This window comes from Bos grunniens, chromosome 9, assembly GCF_055505025.1.
Source record: "Bos grunniens cultivar Pamir isolate PY7600 chromosome 9, Bosgru_T2T1.0, whole genome shotgun sequence".
In the NCBI taxonomy this organism is placed as follows: Eukaryota; Metazoa; Chordata; class Mammalia; order Artiodactyla; family Bovidae; genus Bos; species Bos grunniens.
In genome coordinates this window covers 89,344,341-89,367,010 of record NC_141173.1, presented here as the reverse complement: position 1 = coordinate 89,367,010, position 22,670 = coordinate 89,344,341, and the positions used below count along the sequence as shown (strand labels likewise).

The 22,670-nt window shown below is 45.4% G+C and overlaps 1 protein-coding gene across 2 annotated transcripts in view; it reads right to left on the bottom strand.

The window, feature by feature from the left end:
• Positions 1-256: 256 nt before the first annotated feature.
• The window catches only part of AKAP12 (A-kinase anchoring protein 12), a 118,872-nt gene continuing 96,458 nt past the window's right edge, over positions 257-22,670 (bottom strand). For both annotated transcript variants that reach the window (XM_086318321.1, XM_086318322.1), the window contains 2 exons: positions 3,806-8,741; positions 257-3,036 (listed from right to left, as the gene is read on the bottom strand). In XM_086318321.1, the coding sequence (XP_086174447.1) occupies positions 3,814-8,741 (4,928 nt within the window). In that variant the 3' untranslated portion in view covers positions 257-3,036; positions 3,806-3,813. The remainder of the gene's footprint in view (positions 3,037-3,805; positions 8,742-22,670) is intronic.

Genomic DNA, 22,670 nt, shown 5'->3' with positions numbered 1-22,670 from the left:
GTGCTTATTTGTGGGGTTGGATGTCAGCCAGAGGCTTACTGAGCATCTAATCAAAGGGGTCCCTAACCCGAAAAGCTTAAGAATCACTGAAGAGATTTCTGTGCACTCGTACAGTCCCAGGAAGCTCTGTGGACAGTGTCGCAAGGGATGATTACGTATAGTTAAAAGTAGAAGTGAAATGCGTGATGAATCTCACGACGGTAAAGAGCAATCAAAATTGAATTAAGGTGAAATTACAGAAAGAAAATCCATGGTATTTAATTAGGTTGCATTTTATTTAGATAAATGAAAAATCTGCATCCCCCCCAAACAGAAGTAAGAATCAAATATTGTCTCAGATTAAAGGAAAACCGCTAAGCTTGAAGCTTACACTGAAAGCTAAAATTTCCAGCCCTTCAATATCTCAAAGGAAACAAAGTTATCTGTGTGGCAGAGAGAGGCAACTCGGGTGTACCATTAGCAAAAGAACCTGAGGGGGAACATTTTATATTCCTCAAGTATAAGAAACGGCAAGAGTGTACAAGTGTACAAGTCTTGCATTCCTTTCTATTGTACATGGCTCCATAGTAATGCAAAAATTAGCAAAGTTTAGGCACTTGCTCCAACTTCTGCAGTTTGCATTTGATGCTTAAGGACTTCACAACAGCAGCTTTAAAATTATAATACAGAATTGTATGTCATGCTACTGTTAATAGCATTCCTCCTGTTAATAAAACAATGATGCTTAACGGACACAAGTACAGAACTTGAACGGGAATAACCAGGGCACATCAAAAGAGCACAGTCACCAAGCAACTGCCACTGAAAAACCAACTGTGATGGCTGGAATGACCTGGCCAAGACCAAATACCAATAGGATGAGCGGCAGGATGGAATTTAAACCCCCCAAAATGATTACCAGAAACTACACAAATCTTTAATCTGTTCAAAACAGCACAAACCTTCTTCCTGACATAGAAAGGCAGTCAGTCAATAATTAGAAGTCTAATGAACTCCTTAAAAACTGCTGTCATCTCCAAATTTCAGTTGATCTTCAGAAATTGACACCAGCGTTTAGGTTTTTAAGTCTCAAGCTGGCAAAAGAAAGATCTTCAGATCAGAGGGTATTTTTAATTTGGAGATTTTAAAGTTTAATAATTAAGCATAAGTAGCTATTAAATGTGCAAATAACTCCTAAAAGGATATTAAATGTTCTCCAACTGCACAGCCATATGCTGTTAGCATGAGGGGTGTTTCTAATATGGCCAATTTTTTTTTTTTATTGTAATCAGATTTGTTGGTTTATGAAAAATTACTTTCCAGCTTTTAACAGCCAACTTTTGGCTAAAAAATAAAAAAAAAAAAAAGGACTATTCTAGTTTTGCTTGAGTGTTATGCTTTAAAATAATTTAATCAGCAGTTGAAATTTCAGTTCTCAAACTGGAGTACTGAGTTTACGTAAAATTTAAGAAGTGTATACACCAGACCGGTTCTCTACCCATGAAAAAGTAGAAACTCTCCAGTAGATAGGGGATGGTTCTGTGTGTGTAGCAATTGGCTGACAGAATCTTTTGTATATTAGCATGAACTAGAAATCATTTTGATACTTTAAGAATTTTTTCCAAGATCACCGGTTAGGCAAGGCATTTTTACTGCTAAGCCTTCCTAAAATTCTTACTGCTAAGCCTTCCTAAAATGTCTTTCTAGAGACATTTGTCATTAACACGTATTAACAAAGAAAACTAACCTTTTCAGGAAGCACCACCAGATGGTAGCATTGTTTCAGCACCTTCAATCTGAAAAGCTCCTGGTTTATTTCAGCGGAAGCCTCTCTGCCCTTGACTTCCGCTAACCTGAAACTTAAACCGACGTAAAGCAGTGACCCTGTGTAGTGACTATATTAGAAAGTTCTAGCTTCTCTGCTTTTCGGATGCAGTAAACATAGGACCCAGGCTTCCTATTATCTAAGAAATCCAGCAAATCTAAGTGAAGCAAATGTTTTATTGAAATCGGTTGTCAAATCACAATTTATCCAAATGAACATAATGCTACATTGTTCTTAAAAGAGTGGGCACAAATATGGCACAGATAACAATCCAGCATCTATCAAAATACCATCTGTAAAGACTCTGACTTATTTCGTGCTGTGTGTGAATGGGGATCCAGCATGTAAGGTTGACTCAAAAGCAGTCAATTCTTTTCTTGATCCTGTGAAAACATTTCACTACTTTGCCTCAAAATGAAAGCACACGCATCCGTCCAAACAACCGTAACAATTAGGAGAAAAGACTCCAACTTAATCTGCTCCTGAAAAAAACTTCCTTCCAACCTCCACCCGGGGGCTAGGAAGAAAAATTTCCCAGCAACAATGGGACATTCTGTATGTCTCCCCAACAACCCCCGCAAAAAAAAAAAAAAAAAAACTTTTATTTTTAGCATACTATGCATAATAGGAAAGGGACCTATTTCAGAGTGATACTGAACATGTAACCTAATCCTTAGTGAATTTTAAAAGAGATGGAGCTTCTGATCAGGAATGTTATTTCTAGAGAGCTGTTTTCAAAGGCTGTAACTGAGGCAGCAGAAAGCTTCCCGAGACTTCACTGTGGCCGCATGCCCCGTCATATAATGTGTGAGACAAAAGAATTGCACTACGCTGTACATTTCCTTAGACGTTAAGAAAAAAAAAAAATATACAATAGATACAGAAGGAGGGTTACTTGAAACATACATATAAATACATAAAGAATGATACTCCAGTTTGAGAAGCAGACCCAAGAATTGCCAACTCCAGTTCCGGGCTAAGAATTGAGGACCTTGAATCAGAAACATTATATGGTACTGAGGGAAAATGTCAGTGTGGTCTTGACGAGAGGAAATGTTATCTGGCTATAGCTCCCGATGAAGCCTCAGGATTGTCAGGGGTTCTCGGGAAATGAGCAGTTGACACGTCTGTTCTTCGGTTTCCAAAGTTCTGAAAGACTGGTCTCGTCAGCAGCATTCGATTTCTTCCCCTACTTGTCTTCACATTCTGGTCTTGCAAGTACACAAGTGTAACTGTGGAAGGAAGTTAGAATCAAAAGTAAATGAAATCTGCTTTTCCTCTCTCATTTCTGCAATAGCACCAAGAGTTGTGAGAGTGAGATGCAGCCAATGGGGACCCTGGTGCAAACCATGGGCTGAACTCCGTAGGAAACAAACATGGTGAGGAGTCCAAATACAACGTCCTTTGCTACTGAGTGGGCCAAAAAGTTCGTTCGGGTTTTTCCATAACATGTTCCAGAAAAACCCAAACGAACTTTTTGGCCAATCCATACCCAAACAGCAGTAGTTAGGCTCTCATATGCACAGGAAATGTTTTTAAAGTGCTTGTCACTATGCTGGAAGAAATCAATAATTTTCCCAGAGAGCTTCAAGCAGCAGCGTATAAACCTACTTTGGACTTCTAGTTATTTTTTTAAAAATGCAACAAACTAGCTGGTATGGTGCTGAGTGAGCACAATATAGTTTTTATGTCCTCGGGCCAAACATATACACAAATGCACACTTGTGCGCACACACACAGGCCTCTTTATTTTCTTAGAAAGCAGTCATACTGGCGGTAAAACGAAGTCACTACTCTTAGGACACCAGTAAGACTGATGAGTATGTCAATGAGAAAAAGGAAACTAACTTGGGTCTCCTAGTCTGGTTGATGGTTATTTCCCCAGATGTAGGTTCGGCATAAAATCCTAATTACCTGAACTCATAACAAATCTGCCATCTGAATGGGGGGTGCGGGGGGTGAAGGGGGAAATAACTTTAAAAAAAAAAAAAAGTTACTTACATGACGTTTTAGGATTCCGTGGGTTCGGGTTTTGCCAGATCTCTCTCTTGGTTCTGTGTCTCCTCCTGTGTTTGTGTTTTCATCTCTTTTTCCGACTCGCTCTGCACCTTTTCCTCTTGGCTGTCTCCCTTCTCTTTCAGTTTGGGTCCATTTGTATCTAGGGACTCTTTGGTTGAGCCTCCCGAGGCCTCAGCATCCTCTGGGGTTGAGGTTTGGTTTCCAGGGTCACCGGCAGCATCACCTTTTTCATCCTCTCGGGATTCAGATGGGGACTTCTTTCTTTCTCCAAACCCGGCACTGCCGTCATCTTGCAGCACAGACTCTGTTTCAAGGATTTCTCTCTTTTTCTGGGATGGGAGAGCTACCTCTTCAAGCCGCTGGTCGTCTACCCTGGAACCTTCTATGCTAGTGGCTGCCACCTTCTCTGAAGCTTCATTTGCATCTTTGGAAACACTGAGATGCGCATGTTCGCCGGTGCTTAGTGGGGACTCCTCTTTGGCTTCTACGGCTTGTGTTTCATCCACCAGGCAGGCCTGAGGTTTGCTTTCTTCTTTCTCCACTTTCTGCCCAGCTTCCTGGCTGTCAGCTTCTGCCAGTTGAGCCTGGGTCTGGACATCGGTGGCCATTTCTTCTGTACTCCCCAAACGGTCAACGGCTGTCTGAATCACGCTCTCTACAAGTCTGCAGCTCTCCTTCTCAAGTTTCGAAATCTCACTTTCCGCCTTGCCGTCTTCCTCTCCTGTGTTGCTCTCTCTGCCTTCCTGACCACCAACCTGCTCGCCGTCTCCACCCAACTCCTGTTTCTGTGATGTGGTTTCATCTCCTTCCAGGTCAGCGTCGATGCCTTTTCCAGGCGTAACAGATACTATCGTCGGTATTGATTCTGCTTGAGACTCAGTCCCTGTGGACGCCACATCTTCTTCCCCAGGCTGGGCAGGAAACTCTTCGTCTTTTTCTGAGGACTCTTCTTCCGGTACTAGATGAGCTTCTGCAGATTTCAAAGCCTCGGTTGTTTCTACAATCTTGATAGCTTCTCCTAAGACCTTCTCCTCCACGGCTGCAGCTATTAGAGCTAATGCTGCCTCAGAGCTTTGAACTGAGATTCCCGTGCATGCCTCTTCCTCGGAAGCCAGCAGGGGAGAACTTCCTTCAAAACTGACGACTTCCTTTTCCCCATCGATGATGGTGACATTCACTGTCTGAACCAGTTGCTTACTGAGCTCTTCACATACGGCCACAGCTGGTTCGTGCTCAAGTTTCTCTTCATTCCCTTCAGTTGCCTCCACTTCCACTGTTTCCCTTTTCCCTTCAACTACCATCTCTCTCTCTGCCGGGGTTGGAAGAGACTTAGCAGGACTCTGGAGTTCTATATTATTCTCTTGAAATTCAACTTTCTTAGTAACGTCCTCCTCAAGGACAACTTCAGTTATCTTTTTCTCAGTTATTTCTGTGTCGGCAGACAAGGCAAGTTCTTCCATGGATGGTTCTTCTTTGGCTTCCTCATCAGAGCACTGGCCAGTCTCTTGAATCATCTCAGTCTTTGAAAGGATGGCTACAGTCTCCACTGTTCCCTCCTCTTCATCCGTGTGTTCTAGACCCTCTGCCATCTTTGAAGACCTTTCCTCCTGCAACTGAAAATCAGAAGATGCTGCAGGCAGCTCTTTCACTGCAGGAGGCACCTCGCCTTCAGGGACCTGGGACTGAGTGCCGGCTGGAACCTCACCATCTTCATGGACATCCATGATCGTGTCTGGCTGGCTTAGATTTGAAGCGTCAAGATCTGCTACTGGGGTGCTTCCATTGGTCTCACTGTCCGTGAGGGTTTCAGTTGAGTCAGGAGCAACAGCCTGCTCTGGGGCAGTCTCTGCTTCTACCCCAGTCCCGGTTTCAGCAAGACAAGTGCTCGCCAGCTCCCTGGCCTCTGCACTGTCTGTGCCTGGAGGAACTTCTCCCAAGCTTTCTGCGGTGGCCTCTGCAACCACCTTCTCCTGTGTCAAAGTCTCAGTTTCAGTATCTTGGACAAGCACTTTGGATACTCCATCCATCACTTCCTTCAGATCTAGGGCCTGAGATCCCTCCTCGGCCTCTTCCACTTTCTCCAGTATTTTTGCTTGTCCTTTCTGGGTTGTCTGGATGGCGTCATCTGGCAGCTGTGACTCTTCTCTAACTTTTTCTGCAACAGCCTGCAGCACCTCTCGGGTCCTTCTCGCCTGGTCCTCCGAGTCAGGCACGCCTCCCTCCACCTCTTGCACTGGTGTCGCTTCCTCGGTGGTGTCTGGAGAGTCGGTTAACTGAGAGACAGCCGAAACCATGTCAGTGGTCTCTTCCGCACCAGAGGCCTCTGTGGTTTCAGCGGCTGTCACAGCTTCTGAGGTTAATTCCACCTCGCTGGCCATCGTGTCATCACCCACCTCCTGGCTCTCTGGCAGCGCTTTGGTAACAATGGGGGTTTCCTCCGCAACGACTTCTCTTTCAAGCACCTCCTCGCTTGGTGGTGTGGCTTCACCTTCGGCTTGTTCCAGCGGTTCTGTCACCGAAGCTGAGATCCAAGAGGGTGCCCTTTCTTCGATGTTGGTAATGGCCCTTGTCCCATCCACGACAGCCACCGACACGGTGTGAACCAGGCTCTTACTGAGCTCCTCCGACACGTCGACATCCACCTGCTTCTGCTCGGGCCCCTCCTGGCTCTTGGGGGCTGGCTGGGCTTCGGTTTTCTCTCTTTCCACCGCGTCGTATTCAGACAGAGGGACCACGGCTGGGATGTCCGCATCGTCCTCGTTAGCCTCCGCTGGCCCCGCCTCTTCGACAGCGGCTGGCTCCTGCTTCCCATCTGACCTTTTCTTCCTTCGCCCAGGAATAAACTTCCGGATGGAAACCCAGGACTCTTCTTTCCCAGGCTCAGCCTCTGAGGCTGCATGTTCTGCGCCAGACCCAGCTACAGAGTCTTCGCTTCTCTCTTCCAGTTTTGACTTCGATTTTTTTCTCGAGGTGACCAGTCTTTTAAAGGTTTCCCAGGTGGAGACGCCCTCCCCTTCGGATGGGCTGCCGGCCGGCTCGGGTGAGGAGCTTCCCGGCGGTTGCTCGTGGTCCTGGGAACCGGCAGCGGCTGCCTCCGGGCCCGGCTCCTTGTCCCTCCCAGCTTCCTCTGCTTTCTGGCTGTCCCCTCCAAGAGGTTTCGGCCCTGCTTCATCGTCGGAAGAGGATGCTTTTCTGGCTCTTTTCTTGGATGACCCCACGCAAATCAGCGCTTCCCAGGACACCGAGGTGTCGACCTTGCGCTTGGGCTCCTCGGGCTTCGGCTCCTCTCCGTTCCCTTTGGCCTCTTCCTGTACTTCGGAGGCCGCGCTCTCTGTGGAGGACAGGGTGGCGCTTTTGACTTTGTCTGCCTCGTCCTCCTTATCGCTTTCAGAGAGCCTTCGCACGCGTTTCTTGGGCGTCACCATCTTTTTGAAAGATGCCCAGGGAGTGACACCACCTTCCCTCTTCTTCTCCCCGTCGGAAGTGGTCCCTTCCTCCGCCTCCCCATCCTGGCCCGGGGCCTCGGCCACCCCTTTCTCCAGGCAGGTGATCTCCTCGGGCTCTTCTGGAGACGAGGCTGAGCTCTCAACGCCCTTCGGTTCGTCTGGACTGTCGGGAGAATCCATGGAGGCTGAGGGCTGCTCCCCGGACTCCTCGTCGCCGCCTCGTTTCCCTTTCTGTTTCTTTCCAGAGAGCTTTTTCAAGCCGGTGCTCGTGAATAGTTTCTTCAAAGGGCTTCCCTGCACCTTAATTCTCTCCTGCGAGGACAGCATTTCGGCCTCCCTCACGGTGCCCTCGGGGGGCGTGGACGGCGATTTCGCGTCCCCGCTGAGCTCGGTTGCCTGGGAGTGGTCGCCGCTCAGGGCGCCCGCATCTTCCTCCGTCTTCAGCATCTCGGCCGACTCGGCTTCCTGAAGGTCGGCGCTCGTCTCGGTCGACTTTTCGGGCGGCGAGAGCTCCACTGTTTCTTCCGCTTCGGCTTTCGGCTCTTCCTGGTCCTTCTCTACAGTGCTAACGTGGACTTCGGCGACAATCTCGACCTTTTCATCAAACACTTCGGTTGCTAACGGGGCTGGTTTCTCTTCGGGAGGTGCCTGCACTTGGTCTTCAGGGGGCAGCTCCACTTTTTCATACTCGGCCGACAGCCTGGCATCCTGGGTGCTCTCAGGAGCCTCCTGGGCAGGTGGCTGCTCGCAGGGCTCTTCCATCTTCTCATTTTCTTCGGCTTTTTCTGGCTCCTGTTCCTTTTTCTTCTCGGAAGCCTCCAGCTCCTCCTCCCGGGGCTTCCTGAAGCTGGTCTTTTTGCGCCAGCCGGCCCAGCCTTGAGTGAAGAATTTTCTGAAGGGCGAGGCGGTTTCGCTGGCCACGGGACTAGTCGGGGAGTCTGCAGGTCTGGCGGTTTCTTTCTCTTGCTTCTCTTCTCCTTCATCTTTGCCTTCCTCAGCTGCTTGACCAGACTCGGTCTGAAGGGAGATTTCCGCGCAGCTCGGCTCACGTTGGGGCGCCTCTTCGGGTTTCTCGGTGGACTGTTTCAGTTCACCGTCTTTGGGTGTTGCGTCCCCCGTCTCACGGCTGGGCTCCGGGTGGTCACCAGCCCCGTCGGACTCTCCTGCCCCTTCACTTTCATCCTTCTTGACGGTGAGGAGCTGCACGCTGTCAGATTTCTCGGTTTTATCCTTTTTCACGGTGAATTTGAAGCCAACAAACTTGAACACCTTCTTAAATCCCACGTCGTTAGCCTGGGGCTCAGGGGGTTGCATCAGCTCATCCACGCTGCTTTCCGAGGCAGGGATTGGTTCCATCATCTCAGGCATTTCCTCCTTTCCCTCCTTCGTGATGTCTTGAACCACCGCTGAGTTAGCAGCCATCTCTTTGTCTGAGTCCCTTTCACTCACATCTTCAGACTCTCTTTGTCCAACTATTAACAGAAAGAGGGGGTGGTGGGGAAGAAAAAGATAGACATGATTATAATTCAAAAAAATTAAATATTTAAAAACCATGACCAGTGAATAACATTCCAGCAATTCCAAGATCAAGATCAGGTAATGGTCTTACCAGCATCTGTAAATTTCAACAGATTAGGCAGCTTTCAAATGATCTTTTAAAATTCAGGTTCAAAGGTACTACTCTGCTCTTTCTGTTCCTTTTAGAGGGAAAGTTAACAAATTCAACTAGCAAAAAAAAAAAAAAAAAATTTGTTATAGGTAAGAGGCCACAGCATCACTGAGGGTCCTGAGCTGCAACAAAAGATCACGCATGACCCAAAGAAGACCTTGCATGCTGCAACTAAGATCAGGCACGACCAAATCACTAAAAAATGTTTTTTAGAAAAGACAAGAGTTAGGGGGAACATTTTTACAGATGAAGTTTGAAACCAAAGCAAGGAAATTATTTGATTGGCTATAGCTTAAGCGTTTGCCTTATTTGAGTATGCCCAGTTGGCTGTTTGTCAACAGACTTAAGGGAAAAAAATCACATTTACTAACACTATTCTAATAACTCATTCAGTCAAGGATCCAAAGATGCTAAAACTTTTGGGTGAAAGGTTGTCAGCACACCTACAGTTTTAGAGTATCAACACACAGGTGACTTCATTTCAAAAGGAACAACTTCCTTTACAATGGAGAAATCTTCCAGGCACTGCCATAACCAAGCCATCAGAATTAACATCCCCAATAAAAGGATAAAACTGTTGTCATGCTTCCTGATATGAGGCACTGAGAAGGCCAGTAAGTCACCTACATAGTACTCCTGACAAAAATGTTTAACAGAACAAAATCATGTGAAAATAGTCAGACAACAGCCCACAATGAAGAACATTCTATAAAATAACTAGCCTGGACTGAAATATCAATGTCACAAAAGACAAAAATCAAACATAAATACAAACGGATGTCTACAAATAACTTTCAAATAGACTAAGGATAGAGAATGAGGGGGTCGGGAGAAGAGGAGAGAGAGGAAGAAAGAGCATGAGATAAAACATCAGTGAATGGTGACTTTGGTCATGTGTATAGGGGTGCTTATTCTATATTTTCTGTAGGTTTATATTCTAAAATGTTGAGTGTTAAAGAAGCTAGTCAATGCAATTTAATAAAGGGTGGGATGTGCTAAATCTAAAAAAATTAAGAAACCTAACAACCAGAGATGCCAGGCATGGACTTCAGTTGGATATTTGTTAGCTAGAGCAAGTCAGCTCAGTGACACTCCTGGATCTTCTTGGGAGAATGATTTGAGATTCGAGGCGATGCATTTTTACCGAAATGAACTGAAATGAAAGGGTAGAAATTCTTACTGATAAAGAAAAACAGGCTACCAAACAGTCTATATACTACGACCCCACTTTGGTTTAAAAACTCTGTCTCTCTCTCACACACACACACACACACACACACACACCGTTCACATATGACTTCTGGAGGATGAGCATGTAATATACTTTAGTTTTACTTGTCCTAATTTTTAAAATTTTCTACTTAGTATTGCTATTGTTTGCTTTTCTACTTAGTACTACTTTATTTTTTTGGTGGGGGGGCCTCCAAAATCACTGCAGATGGTGACTGCAGCCATGAAATTAAAAGATGCTTGCTCCTTGGAAGAAAAGCTATGACCCTAGACTACATATTAAAAAGCAGAGACATTACTTTGCCAACAAAGGTCCATCTAGTCAAAGCTATGGTTTTTCCAGTGGTCATGTATGGATGTGAGAGTTGGACTATAAAGAAAGATGAGCACTGAAGAACTGATGCTTTTAACTGTGGTGTTGGAGAAGACTCTTGACAGTCCCTTGGACTGCAAGGAGATCCAACCGGTCCATCCTAAAGGAAATCCATCCTGAATATTCATTGGAAAGACTCATGCTGAAGCTGAAGCTCCAATACTTTGGCCACCTGATGTGAAGAACTGACTCACTGGAAAAGACCCTGATGCTGGGAAAGATTGAAGGCAGGAGGAGAAGGGGACAACAGAGGATGAGATGGTTAGATGGTATCACTGACTCAATGGATATGAGTTTGTGCTCTGGGAGATGGTGAAAGACAGGGAAGCCTGGTGTGCTTTGGTCCATGGGGTCGCAAAGAGTCGGACACAGCTGAGCAACTGAACTGAACTGAACGTCAATTAAAATTGACACACAAAAAGGTCCTAATAATGTTGTAACAATATATTTAACCAGTTTAGATACCAGTGCTTGGAACATAGCAATAAGTACTTGAAATACAGAAATTCTTTGGAAATACAGGAACAATTTGCATCTCCAAATCCATCATCCAATTTACAACATCTTATTTTTCCATGAAAATTTTATTCTTTATGTGAAATATTACTAACCTATGTCTACAAATTTCCATCAGAGTATTTATTGGGTTTGACTTTCAAAGTGAAGCCTAGAAAGTTCAGTGAAAAACTGTCCTAAGAACCACCCAAGTAAAGACCAGAGTCGTGTTTGAACATGCTTTATACTGTGCCGTATGTGCTATACCCGAGGGGCTTTCCGGGTAACTCAGCTGGTAAAGAATTGGCCTGCAGTGCGGGAGACCTGGGTTCGATCCCTGGGTTGGGAAGATCCCCTGGAGAAGGAAGTGGCAACCCATTCCAGTATTCTTGCCTGGAAAATTCCATGGACAGAGAAGCCTGGTGGGCTACAGTCCATGGGGTTGCAAAGAGTGGGAGGACACGACTTCGTGACTAAGCACACATGCCCGCACACACCTTACCCTTCTTTTTTCCCCTTGCTTTTTCTTTTCTAACATGACCAGGTTTTTTGGATAGTCCCAGATAATGATTGCAGCCCTGATCATCTGGGCTGCTGCTTCTGCTGAGAGGAAGGAGAGATACCGAGGAGGTGCTCTAGCTAACCATGTGCGACAGAGGTGGGTGGGGCCTTGTGAGAGTGCTGCGGTTGTCTCTGTAAGAGTTTTGAGTATCAGGCAATTCTCACTTTTTTCTCATTGATATCAGTCAGAATCTAAAGCAGCATTAAAAAAATAAATAAATAAATAAAACCGAACTGAACATCTAAGTATTAATTTTATTTTTTTTTTTTCTGCACCACGCAGGCAGGATCTCAGTTCGCCAACCAGGTACTGAACCTAGGCCAAGGCAATGAAAGCCTGAATCCCAACCTCTAGGCTACCAGGGAACTCCCCAAACTGAACATTTTAGATAGACATTTTAGGAAGACAAATGAATTTGATTAATTTCAAGTGCTCTTCTTAAAGGGTAGTTTTTCCTTTTCTTTTTCTTAAGAAAAAGAATCACTTTAAGAAACAAATCCTAAACTCTTGTTAATGACATGCATACTTGAAGTGTTCAGGAGTGAAGCATACAGATACCTGCAACTTACTTTGAAATGCATAAAAAAGAAGTAAGCTGCGGGTTTCCCTGGGGCTCAAGGGTAAAGAATCTGCCTGCCAGTGCAGGAGACACAGGTTTGATCCCTGGTTTGGGAACAGCCCACAGGCCATGGAGCAATCAAGCCCATGTGCCTCAACTATTGAGTGTGCTCTAGAGCCTGGGAACTGCAACTGTGGAGCCCTGGAACCTCAACTACTGAAGCCTGCATGCCCTGGAGCCCATGCTCCATAACAAAAGAAGCCACCACAATAAGAAGCCCATGCACCACAACTAGAGAATAGCCCCCACTTGCTGCAACTAGAGAAAAGCCCACGCATCAAAGAAGACCCAATAAATAAATAAATTATTTTTTAAAAAAAGGATGGATTCATGAATGGATGGAGGGATGGAGGTATGATTAGGCAAGATGGTAAATGTTAATTATAATACCTTAAAATTTTTTCATAAATAAATTGGGGGGGGAAGCTCCCTGGATGATAAAAAATCACTTGGAAATACACATTGGTGACCAACTTTAGATTTTATAAATAAAGGAAAAATTACAGCCCACATTAAATATTGAGGCAAATATCCCAAGAGAGAGAAAAATTCAGACATATGTGACAGACTGTCCCGTGTACCCAACTCTGACATTCTTTTAAGTCAGAATCTTCTAGGAACACTCTCTCCCCATTATTTTTTTAAAAGTATGTATAATTTTCTGAAATAAGAAGAAAATGCTCTAAGTTTTCATTTGTTCCTATTATAAACCAGCTCTTAAGTCTAAAAATTCTTGAAGTTAAGTAGATTTCCATGAACTACTATACAAATTTTCCCAATTATAAAAGCATACTCACAAGAGAACTTTCTGCAAACGCTTTGAATGCAACACAAGAGATGTGACCTTCTTTTTTTAAAAGGTGGATGGTATCACTGGAAATATACTGGAGGAAAAAATCAAATCCCAATAATAAACTCTATTCTACTATAATTTTACTAGCAACGCATGCACATATAACTTTCCTGCCAGCAAGAGGTAAAAATACTTATTAACTAACCTCTCCAGAAACCATTAAAAAAGGCAGAGACACTCTGCTAACAAAGTGGGAGGCAGCAGGTGTTATACGCATCATTTCTGCCCTACTTCCCCACTCCATGCTTCTAATCTGCATTTCAATCCGAAACACTTCTTATAAAACTCTGGGATGACTGGAATGTTTACAGTCAAAACTTGGGGAGGCAAAGAAGAACAGCAGCCAACTGGCAGAACAAAATCGCTATTGAAGGTTCTGTTATAGCCTAGCAATATTCACATGTTCTTGTTAGAGTGATATATGGCTGAAACCCAGTAAAATAGAAGAGTCTGTAGGATCACAGGAAATTTTTAAAAATCCTACCTGGTCTGCAGTCTCTTTTGACCTAAGTGATCCTAGGAACTACTATTGTCAGAACACTCTTCCAGATTGGGCAGGGCCCCTGCGGACCCAGATGGTACCTCTGTGCTTTCTGCACAAGGCTGGACAAACCCAACTCCACTTGCCTTCTGTCCCAGCTGGACCTGTACAGTCCTTACAGAGAGGCCCCATTCCCTAAACTACCCTGCTCTGATCACATCAAGAAGGTAAGGTTTCAAAATTTCCTAAGGATTCCAGGACCTACAGGATAATCTAAACTACCTAGCCTGCCAGCCAAGGCTTCAATTATGTTCTAACACATTAGCCAACTTGAAAAAAATTTTTATTGGATACATATATGTGTAAATGATTTGCTTTGCTGTACACCTGAAACCAACACAACATTGTAAATCAACTATATTCCAGTAAAAAATAAGCCAACTTTGATCTCAGGCTTGCAATTCAGAGGTCTGGAACCAGACTCAAACCACGTGTGACCACGTGGCTGCCCACTCAACTGGGAGTGAAACCTAGATCCATTTTCACAAGCTCCTTTGGTATTTCTTGGCCATCACTCCACGTGCAGCAGCCCAAGTGGCAAGCAAGGCCCCTTCCATCCTGTTCAGCACCCCCAGGTTCGCTCAGCTGCCTCTGGGCTCTCCAGTGGGGGCAACTTGTGATTTTTTTTGGAGGGGAGGCCTATATCCTTTTCTACTTCGCCTCCCGCCCACCTCCCAGACAAGGACCTTCCCAGGGGACCCCACGCCGCACAGTCTTTATCCCAACCTTCACCACCATTTCTTCTCTGTCCTTGTGTTCCGGGAGGTGCCCCTTTCTGGCAAGAAGCAACCTGCAGCCTGGGGCCTCCCTCACGCTGGGGTTATTTTTCACTCTCCAATTTAGACGCTGGCTGTGGGAGCGGAGGGTTTGGGCGCCTGTTCCACCGGCCCCAGGGGGAAGCCTTGCCCCTCGGGGGCCTCGGCAAACCCAATGGAGCCGAGAAGATGGTTCTGTAGCCCTGGGCATGCAGGCATCCTGGGGTGTCCCTTCCTAACACCACTCCCTCCACAACCACCACTGCGCACTCCCGGGTCAGCGGTTTGATCGAAGCAAAGAGGAAGGCTGGAAACCCACACACCCCTCTAACCGTCCCGTCGCAGGGCGCTCCACGTGATCCCGCCCGCTGGATGCCGGGCGAACCGCCACTGGGGGCGCGGGGCGCGCGCTACTCACAGCAGAGGCTGTTCCACCAGGGCATGGCGCGCGCCGCTGGCAGGCAGGGGCAGGCCGACAGAGGCCCCGGAGGCCCAGCCGTTTGCCCCCGGCTGCCCCATCGCTGGATGGAGACTGGCGGCCGACCCCAGGCCCCGCCGCTGACGAGGGCGCCCCCTGGGGGCCACCTCGCGCGTCACAGAGGGCGCAGCCTCCTCGCCAGCCTACGAGAGGCCACCCCAACCCCCGACTATCACCCACACCGGGGATCCCTCCTCCAATCTAAACACACTCAAAACAAACTCAAGCACACACACCGAAAACCCGCCAGATCTCCCCAGCCAGAGGCGCCCAAACCTCACTGCCGCTGCATTCCTGAACCACCCCTCTCTCTTATCCATACTATATGCCTTCCAGTAGTTGATACAAAACCCACACTGCCTAACAGAGGCCTGGGGTGTGACAGGCATCCCTGCATGGGTTGGTTTGGTGGTTCAGTTCAGTCGCTCAGTTGTGTCCGACTCTTCACGACCCCATGGACCACAGAACGCCAGGCCTCCCTGTGCATCGCCAACTCCCAGAATTTACCCAAACTCATGTCCATTGAGTCAGTGATGCCATCTAACCATCTCTTCCTCTATTGTCCCCTTCTCTTCCTGCCCTCAATCTTTCCCAGCATCAGAGTCTTTAAAAATGAGTCAGCTCTTTGCATCAGGTGGCCAAAGGATTGGAGTTTAGCTGCAGCATCAGTCCTTCCAATGAACACCCAGGACTGATCTCCTTTAGGATAGACTGGTTGGATCTCCTTGCAGTCCAAGGGACTCTCAAGAGTCTTCTCCAACACCACAGTTCAAAAGCATCAATTCTTCGGCGCTCAGCTTTCTTCACAGTCCACCTCTCACATCCATACATGACTACTGGAAAAACCATAGCCTTGACAAGATGGGCCTTTGTTGGCAGAGTAATATCTCTGCTTTGGTGGTAAGTGCTTTAATTTGCTGAGTATTAAAATCAAAAGTGAGGACCTCGCGCAGGTTCCTATTGCCAAGCTATCATTTCCAATCATAAAGCCTTAGAGCTGAAAGGTAGAGGTCACCTGATCCCTCCAACTGGTTTTGTTTGTTCAGTGGCTAAATTGTGTTCCACTCAGTGACCCCATGGACTGCAGCATGCCAGGCTTCCTTGTCCTTCACTATCTCCTGGAGTTTGCTCAAATTCATGTCCACTGAGGTGGTGATGCTATCTAACCATCTCATCCTCTGCTGCCCCCTTCTCCTCCTGCCCTCAATCTTTTCCGTGCTTTGGCCACCTGATATGAAGAGCCGACTCACTGGAAAAGACCAACTGGTTTACAGGGGAATAAACTGACTTCAGAAATGGTGTGGGAAATGCAAAACGGTACAGCCAGTTTGGAAGACAGCGGGGCAGTGTCTTGCAAAATTAAACATGCTCTTACCATTTGATCCAGAAATCCTGCTTCTTGGTATTTACCCAACTATCCTTGGTATTTATTCATATCCACATTTGGTATGAGTTGCAACCATGTTCATACAAGAACCTGCCGGTGGGCATTTCTAGCAGCTTTATTCCTAACTGCAAAAACCTGGAAGCAACCAGGATGTTCTTCATTAAGTAAATGGATAAATAAGCTAGTATATCCAGGCAATAAAATATTATTCAGCACTAACGAGCTGAATAGCAAATGAGCTAGCAAATGAAGACATGGAGGAACCTTAATAAGTGCATATAACTAGGTGAAAGAAGCCAATCTGAAAAGGCTACACACTGCACAATTCCAACTGTGTGACATTCTGGGAAAGGCCCGTTTGTGGAGACAAGAAAAAGATCAGTGCTGCCAGAGGTGGGGAGGAGGGTGGGATGAACAGGCAGAGCACAGAGGACTTTCTCAGGACAGTGAAACTATTCTGCGTGATACTCCGATGGTAGATACACTTCATCATATATTTGTTCAAACCCACAGAATGTACACACCAAGAGAGAACCTAATGTAAACGAAGGACTCTGGGTTATGATGATGCCAAGCAGGCCGAGGATGGGAACAAATGCCCCACTCTGGTGAGGGATGTTGATAATGGGAGGGACTATGCTTGGGTGGGGGATAAGGAGTGTACAGATACCCTCTGTACTTTCCACTCATCACTGCTGTGAACCTAAGACTGCTCTAAGAAATTATTATTATTTTTTACAATATTATTGTAAAAAATATGTACTGTATATATTACAACAATAATATAAAATATTATTTATTTATTATTTTTTACAAAATAATGAAGTTTGTCTTTAATTTTTTTTTTTTTCTTTTTAGTTTTGGCCTGAAAACTCAGTTTCAGCATGTGGGATCAAGTTCCTTGACCAAGGATTAAACCTGGGTCCCCGCATTGGGAACATGGAGTCTTAGTCGCTGGACCACTAGGGAAGTCCCCAGAGTTTGTTTTTTGTTTATTTATTTAGTCTTTCTAAAAGAAAAATAAACCCCATGAACTTCCAAAGCATTAAAATTCTTATTCTCCATATGTCATTATAAGTGTTATAATGTATAGATGCCACTTATGATAAGAAAAAGTATTTAGACATGCCAACAAAGGTCTGTCTAGTCAAGGCTATGGTTTTTCCAGTGGTCATGAATGGATGTGAGAGTTGGACTATGAAGAAAGCTGAGCGCTGAAGAATTGATGCTTTTGAACTGTGGTGTTGGAGAAGACTCTTGAGAGTCCCTTGGACTGCAAGGAGATCCAACCAGTCCATTCTAAAGGAGATCAGTCCTGGGTGTTCATTGGAAGGACTGATGCTAAAGCTGAAACTCCAATACTCTGGCTACCTCATGAGAAGAGTTGACTCATTGGAAAAGACTCTGATGCTGGGAGGGACTGGGGGCAGGAGGAGAAGGGGACGACAGAGGATGAGGTGGCTGGACGGCATCACCGACTCAATGGACTTGAGTTTCAGTGAACTCCAGGAGTTGGTGATAGACAGGGAGGCCTGGCGTGCTGTGATTCATGGGGTTGTGAAGAGTTGGACCTGACTGAGCAACTGAACTGAACTGAACATCTAAAGAAACTACTGCTGTATGTCTGATGTGGACAGCAGTTCAAATTCTATTTCAGAATAATAAGCAGTTTTTTTCATGGTTACTGTCATAGTTTAAAATAAGAAAGAACACATATATCCTACTGACTCTTCTGACCCAGATAATGGTTCAAAAGATCACCTGAGCATGCCTGTAACTTACGTCATCTTGTACATCAACTCTACTTCAATTAAAAAAAAAAAAATTAAAGATCACCTGACCATCATTTTGTCACTTTGTCAAGGTAAAGACTGGATAAAGGAAGAATCAGTGGGAGCTAAATGGGGGGGGAGGGGGAGTTAGGATATTTACATGCCTAATAGTTGAAAGGATGGAGAAATCAGACAACTTAACATCAACCTATGAGGAACAGATGGACACTGTCTACAATACCCTGAGGAAGACACAATGTCACGTGTGGCGAAGGATGCACAACCTAAATTCAATTAACAGAAAACACACACAAAATGCGGGTGGTAGAAACGGGAGAACTACATGCTTTGAACATGTCAATACCTAAAAGACAAAGGCTACACAAATGTTCCAGATTAAAAGAGGCCAAAGAGATGTTGACATCATACCTGAGGCTGGGTCTTGTAATGCTAAAGGGGACATTATTAAATAACTGACAAGATTGGCAGACTATGTAAGTCTTGTGACAATGCAAATATCTGACATCGATAATGGTATTAGGGTTACTACAGGAAATATCTCTATTCTTAGGGAATACGCACTGAAGCATTTGGAAGTGAAGAACTGTGCTGTGTGTAACTTACTCTCAAATGGTTCAGAAAGCTTCACACCTCATACCTACGTAAGACTTAACAGGAACCTGGATGCTGCTTTAAGAAAAATATTTATCTGGCTGCTCTGGGTCTTGGTTGCAGCATGTGGGATCCTTAGTTGTGGCGTATGGGATCTAGTTCCCTGACCAGGGACCGAACCTGGGCCACCTGTGTTGGGAGCCCAGGGTGTTAAACACTGGAATACCAGGGAAGTCCTTGTATGCTGTTTGGTTTTGTTTTTATTTTTGGTTTGCTGGGTCTTCATTGCTGCGAAAACCTCTCTCTAGTTGCTGTGAGGGCTTTTCTTTGTGGTGGTTTCTCTTGTCTCGAAGCCCAGGCTCTAGGCTGTGCAAACTTCAGGAGTTGTGGCTCCCAGGCTCCAGAGCACAGGCTCAATAGTTATGGCTTGCAGCCTGAGTCGCTCCAAGGCATGTGAGATTCTCTCAGACCAGGGATCGAACTCGTGTTTCCTGCGTTGGCAGGTGGATTCTTTACCACTGAGCCAGGGAAGCCGCTGTATGCAATTTTTTCTTTATTTTGTTTTCCAACATAGACGAAAAGAGTAAATAATGAAGCAAATGAGACAAAATGTTAAGAGGTGAATTTAGGTAAAAGGTATATGACATGCCCTGAACTATTTTTAATTTTGTTACTTTCTCTAAGTTGTTTTAAACACTCAGAAGAATAAACAAGTGCAGATGACTAATAAAAATAAAACAAAAATGGAGAGGGTAATGGTTCACACTCCCGGCTCTTTGCCTCACGCGATATACCGTAATACAGATTTTTATCAATGATTAAGTAACCGCCAAATTCTTCTCCCACCTCTCAAAGAAGAGACAGAATTCAGGTAGAAAGGAAGGAGATCAAAGGCCAGAAGTTCTGGAGCAGACTGGTGTTTCCATTTTAGCTGCACCACTTCCTAGCACTGGGTCCTTGGGCACAATTCTTGAAGTGTCTGTCCTCAGCGTCCTCACCTATAACATGGGTGCCCTGAACTACTCCCTGAAAAGGCTAGTTAGGAGGGTAACACATCAGTTGGCTGTCTCTAATAAAAATAAAACAAAAGCCATTAGAATGGCTTTTTTTTTTTGCTTTGTTTTCCTCAGAAGTTTTAATTACTTTTACCAATTCCAACAATCATCTATATAAATTGCTGAAGATTTAAAAATACAGAAACTTGGGAGTAACATCCATAAGACAATGTCCAGCAGTAACTGTTGAAAGTGTTAGTCGCTCAGTCGTGTCTGACTCTTCGCAACCCCACAGACTGAAACCCGCCAGGCTCCCGAGTCCATGGAATTATCCAGGTGAGAATACTGGAGTGGGTTGCCATTCCCTTCTCCAGGGGATCTTCCTGACCAGGGATCGAATCCGGGTCTCCTGCATTGCAGGCAGATTCTTTACCACCAGGGGATGGTGGCTCATTATCTGAGCCACGAGGGAATGTCCAGTGATAATCGCTATTAATATCTGTATCTTCTTCTGGATCAATTATTTAATAGTCTTCAAATGGTTGCATTTTTATGTCTCCTTGTTTTTAGACAATTTCTGTTGGTTCCATTTTTCCTTATTGTACTCATGGGTATAAAGTCATTGTCCAAACCCAGGAAGGAGCTTTTGAACAGAAGAGGGTAGTGTGAGCAGTCTTCAGCTCTCCAGAACCGGAAGCCTTGAGACACTCCTAGACCTTCAGGACCACAAGATGCTATGGAAACCATCAATACATCAAGTTCAGCTGCTCTTTAAAGTTCTGTGAAGTCGAATGCCACATCGCACCTGTTTTTATCTCTTTGACGCCCAACACAAGGACTTCGAGGGGCATCCTGAATTAGTTCCCTACCTGTTCTTTTTATTTGCACCATGAAAAGATCTAGATCTTTCTACCCCATTTTGGACCAAGTGAAGGATCATATGTGACCAAGCCTTTCTTCCTGTGTGGACCTTCCTTCCTCACCCTCCCTGCTTTCCCAGCCCCCAAATCTACACAGTATCCAGCAGCATCACCTCACATTTCCCAGGTTCAGGCTAAAGGTGGAGGTTGGGAGACTGTCAAACATCACGCCCACCTTCCAGTTCGTGGTTAGCAGATAGCTCCTCAAAGGTGTTTCTATGAGAAACACCTCTAGTCTGCATGCAGGTTCTGAGTGAGTTCCAAGATCTTAGCTTGGTCAGCAAACCAGGTGGCTGTTACACACGTAAAAGAATAGCCCAAAAATGTGGGGTGGCAGAGAGAAGGGACCAAGCCAGCAGCTTTGCTCTTGGGAGTCAGGGAAGCTGCCAAATGACAGGAGGCAGATTGTGATGGGGGCGGGAGCGGTGGCAGCTTCCAGGAAAGACCCAGTGTCCACCTATTTGGACAGAGCATGGCAGAATCTACTCTCGACCACACTAATGAGCATTTCATTAACACAAGTCCTTCCCCGCCCGCCCCCCCCATTAATATATTCACTGTTAAATGACTTCAAAATCTGCTCTGCTCGAATTTTTTCGAATTTATTTTTTGGTTGCACTGGGTCTTCCTTACTGGGCACTGGCTTTCTCTGGTTGCAGAGCCCCAGCTCTAGGTGCTCGGGCTTCAGTAGTTGTGGCACTGGGGCTTAGTCGCTCCATAGCACATGGGATCTTTCTGGATCAGGGATCGAAGCCGTTTCCCCTGCATTGGCAGGCAGATCCTTAACCCCTAGGCCACCAGGGAAGTCCTCCCCTGCTCTAATTTGACATCAGCTCCCTATGGAATTACGGTCTGCCTTTAGATTTGTCCAATGGGATAGGAAGAGGAAAATCAAAAAAGCTTGATTATCTAAGCACCACTGATTTGGAAATGTACTTTCTTGGCACCCAAAAAGTCCTTCCACAGGATAACTGGTTTTAGGCTGAGCCTTTCTGATACAATGCATAACTGTCCCTTCTGTGGAACACTGAATTATCCAGCCATTTTGCAGAATGCTGCTATTAATACTGAAAGTCTCCTGAATCTCCATAAAACCCAAACAAGGTGCTCACATATTCGGTGATGCTATGGTTCGCCTAGAAACTCCACATTGTCATCGGGCATCAAAGATGGTCAAAAGGTTGGGGAAAGGAGTTGGTCCGAGTGTCAATGGGGAAAGGCTCTGGGAGGCAGGACTGGGAGATACTTTCATCTTCATGCAGTCCTGCTCGTCAGTGGTCCCAGCCCAGTCACTTCAAAGGGTGAGGAAAGATTACAGTCCTTCCTGATCCACACTGACCAGCAGCACGCTAAACACAGTCTTACCAGTTACACGGTGTGTGTCAACATGTTTTTCCACTAAAGCCACTTGGGGAAGCAACATCATACAAGTCTTGCTTCTTAAGTAAACATTGGCATAAAAATAAAATATTTCTATTCTTCTTTCCTGGGAGAAGATTCTAGTCATATGTCTTCGTGAGACAGTGTCAATATGCTGGCAACGTTACTTGGAAAAGAAAAAGATGATTTAAAAAATGATGTAGAAAGTGCTTTAACTCACTTGAAAGTGTCAGTCGCTCAATCATGTCTGACTCTTTGTGACCCCATAGACTGTAGCTCACTAGGCTCCTCTGTCCATGGGATTCTCCAGGCAAGAATACGCGAGTGGGCTGTCATTTCCTTCTGGGGATCTTCCCAACCCAGGGATCGAACCTGCATACTCTGCATTGCAGGCAGATTCTTTCCTGTCTGAGACACCTCTGCATATGACCTAGAAGAAGCTTCCTTAGGGTGAATGTATAGTTTTATAGATGCAGGAAGGATAAAGGGAGGTCCCAGGTGAAGTGATGGTACAGTTTCTGAAGCTGTCTTGTCAAAACAAAGACTCGAGTAAGCTTTTTGTTTGTTGCTAGGTTTTTCTAAGACGCATGAAAGATCCCCGTAAAGAAAACAGTGTGGAAAGTGAAACGGAGAAGAAAAGTGGCAGCTGGTCGTGCACCCTTCTGCTGCTGCATTTTAATTTTTAAAAGTGTAAGCTAGCCTCAGTTACTACTTTATAGGACAATACCTCAAATCTGTGACAATAATAATCTGAGTTGCT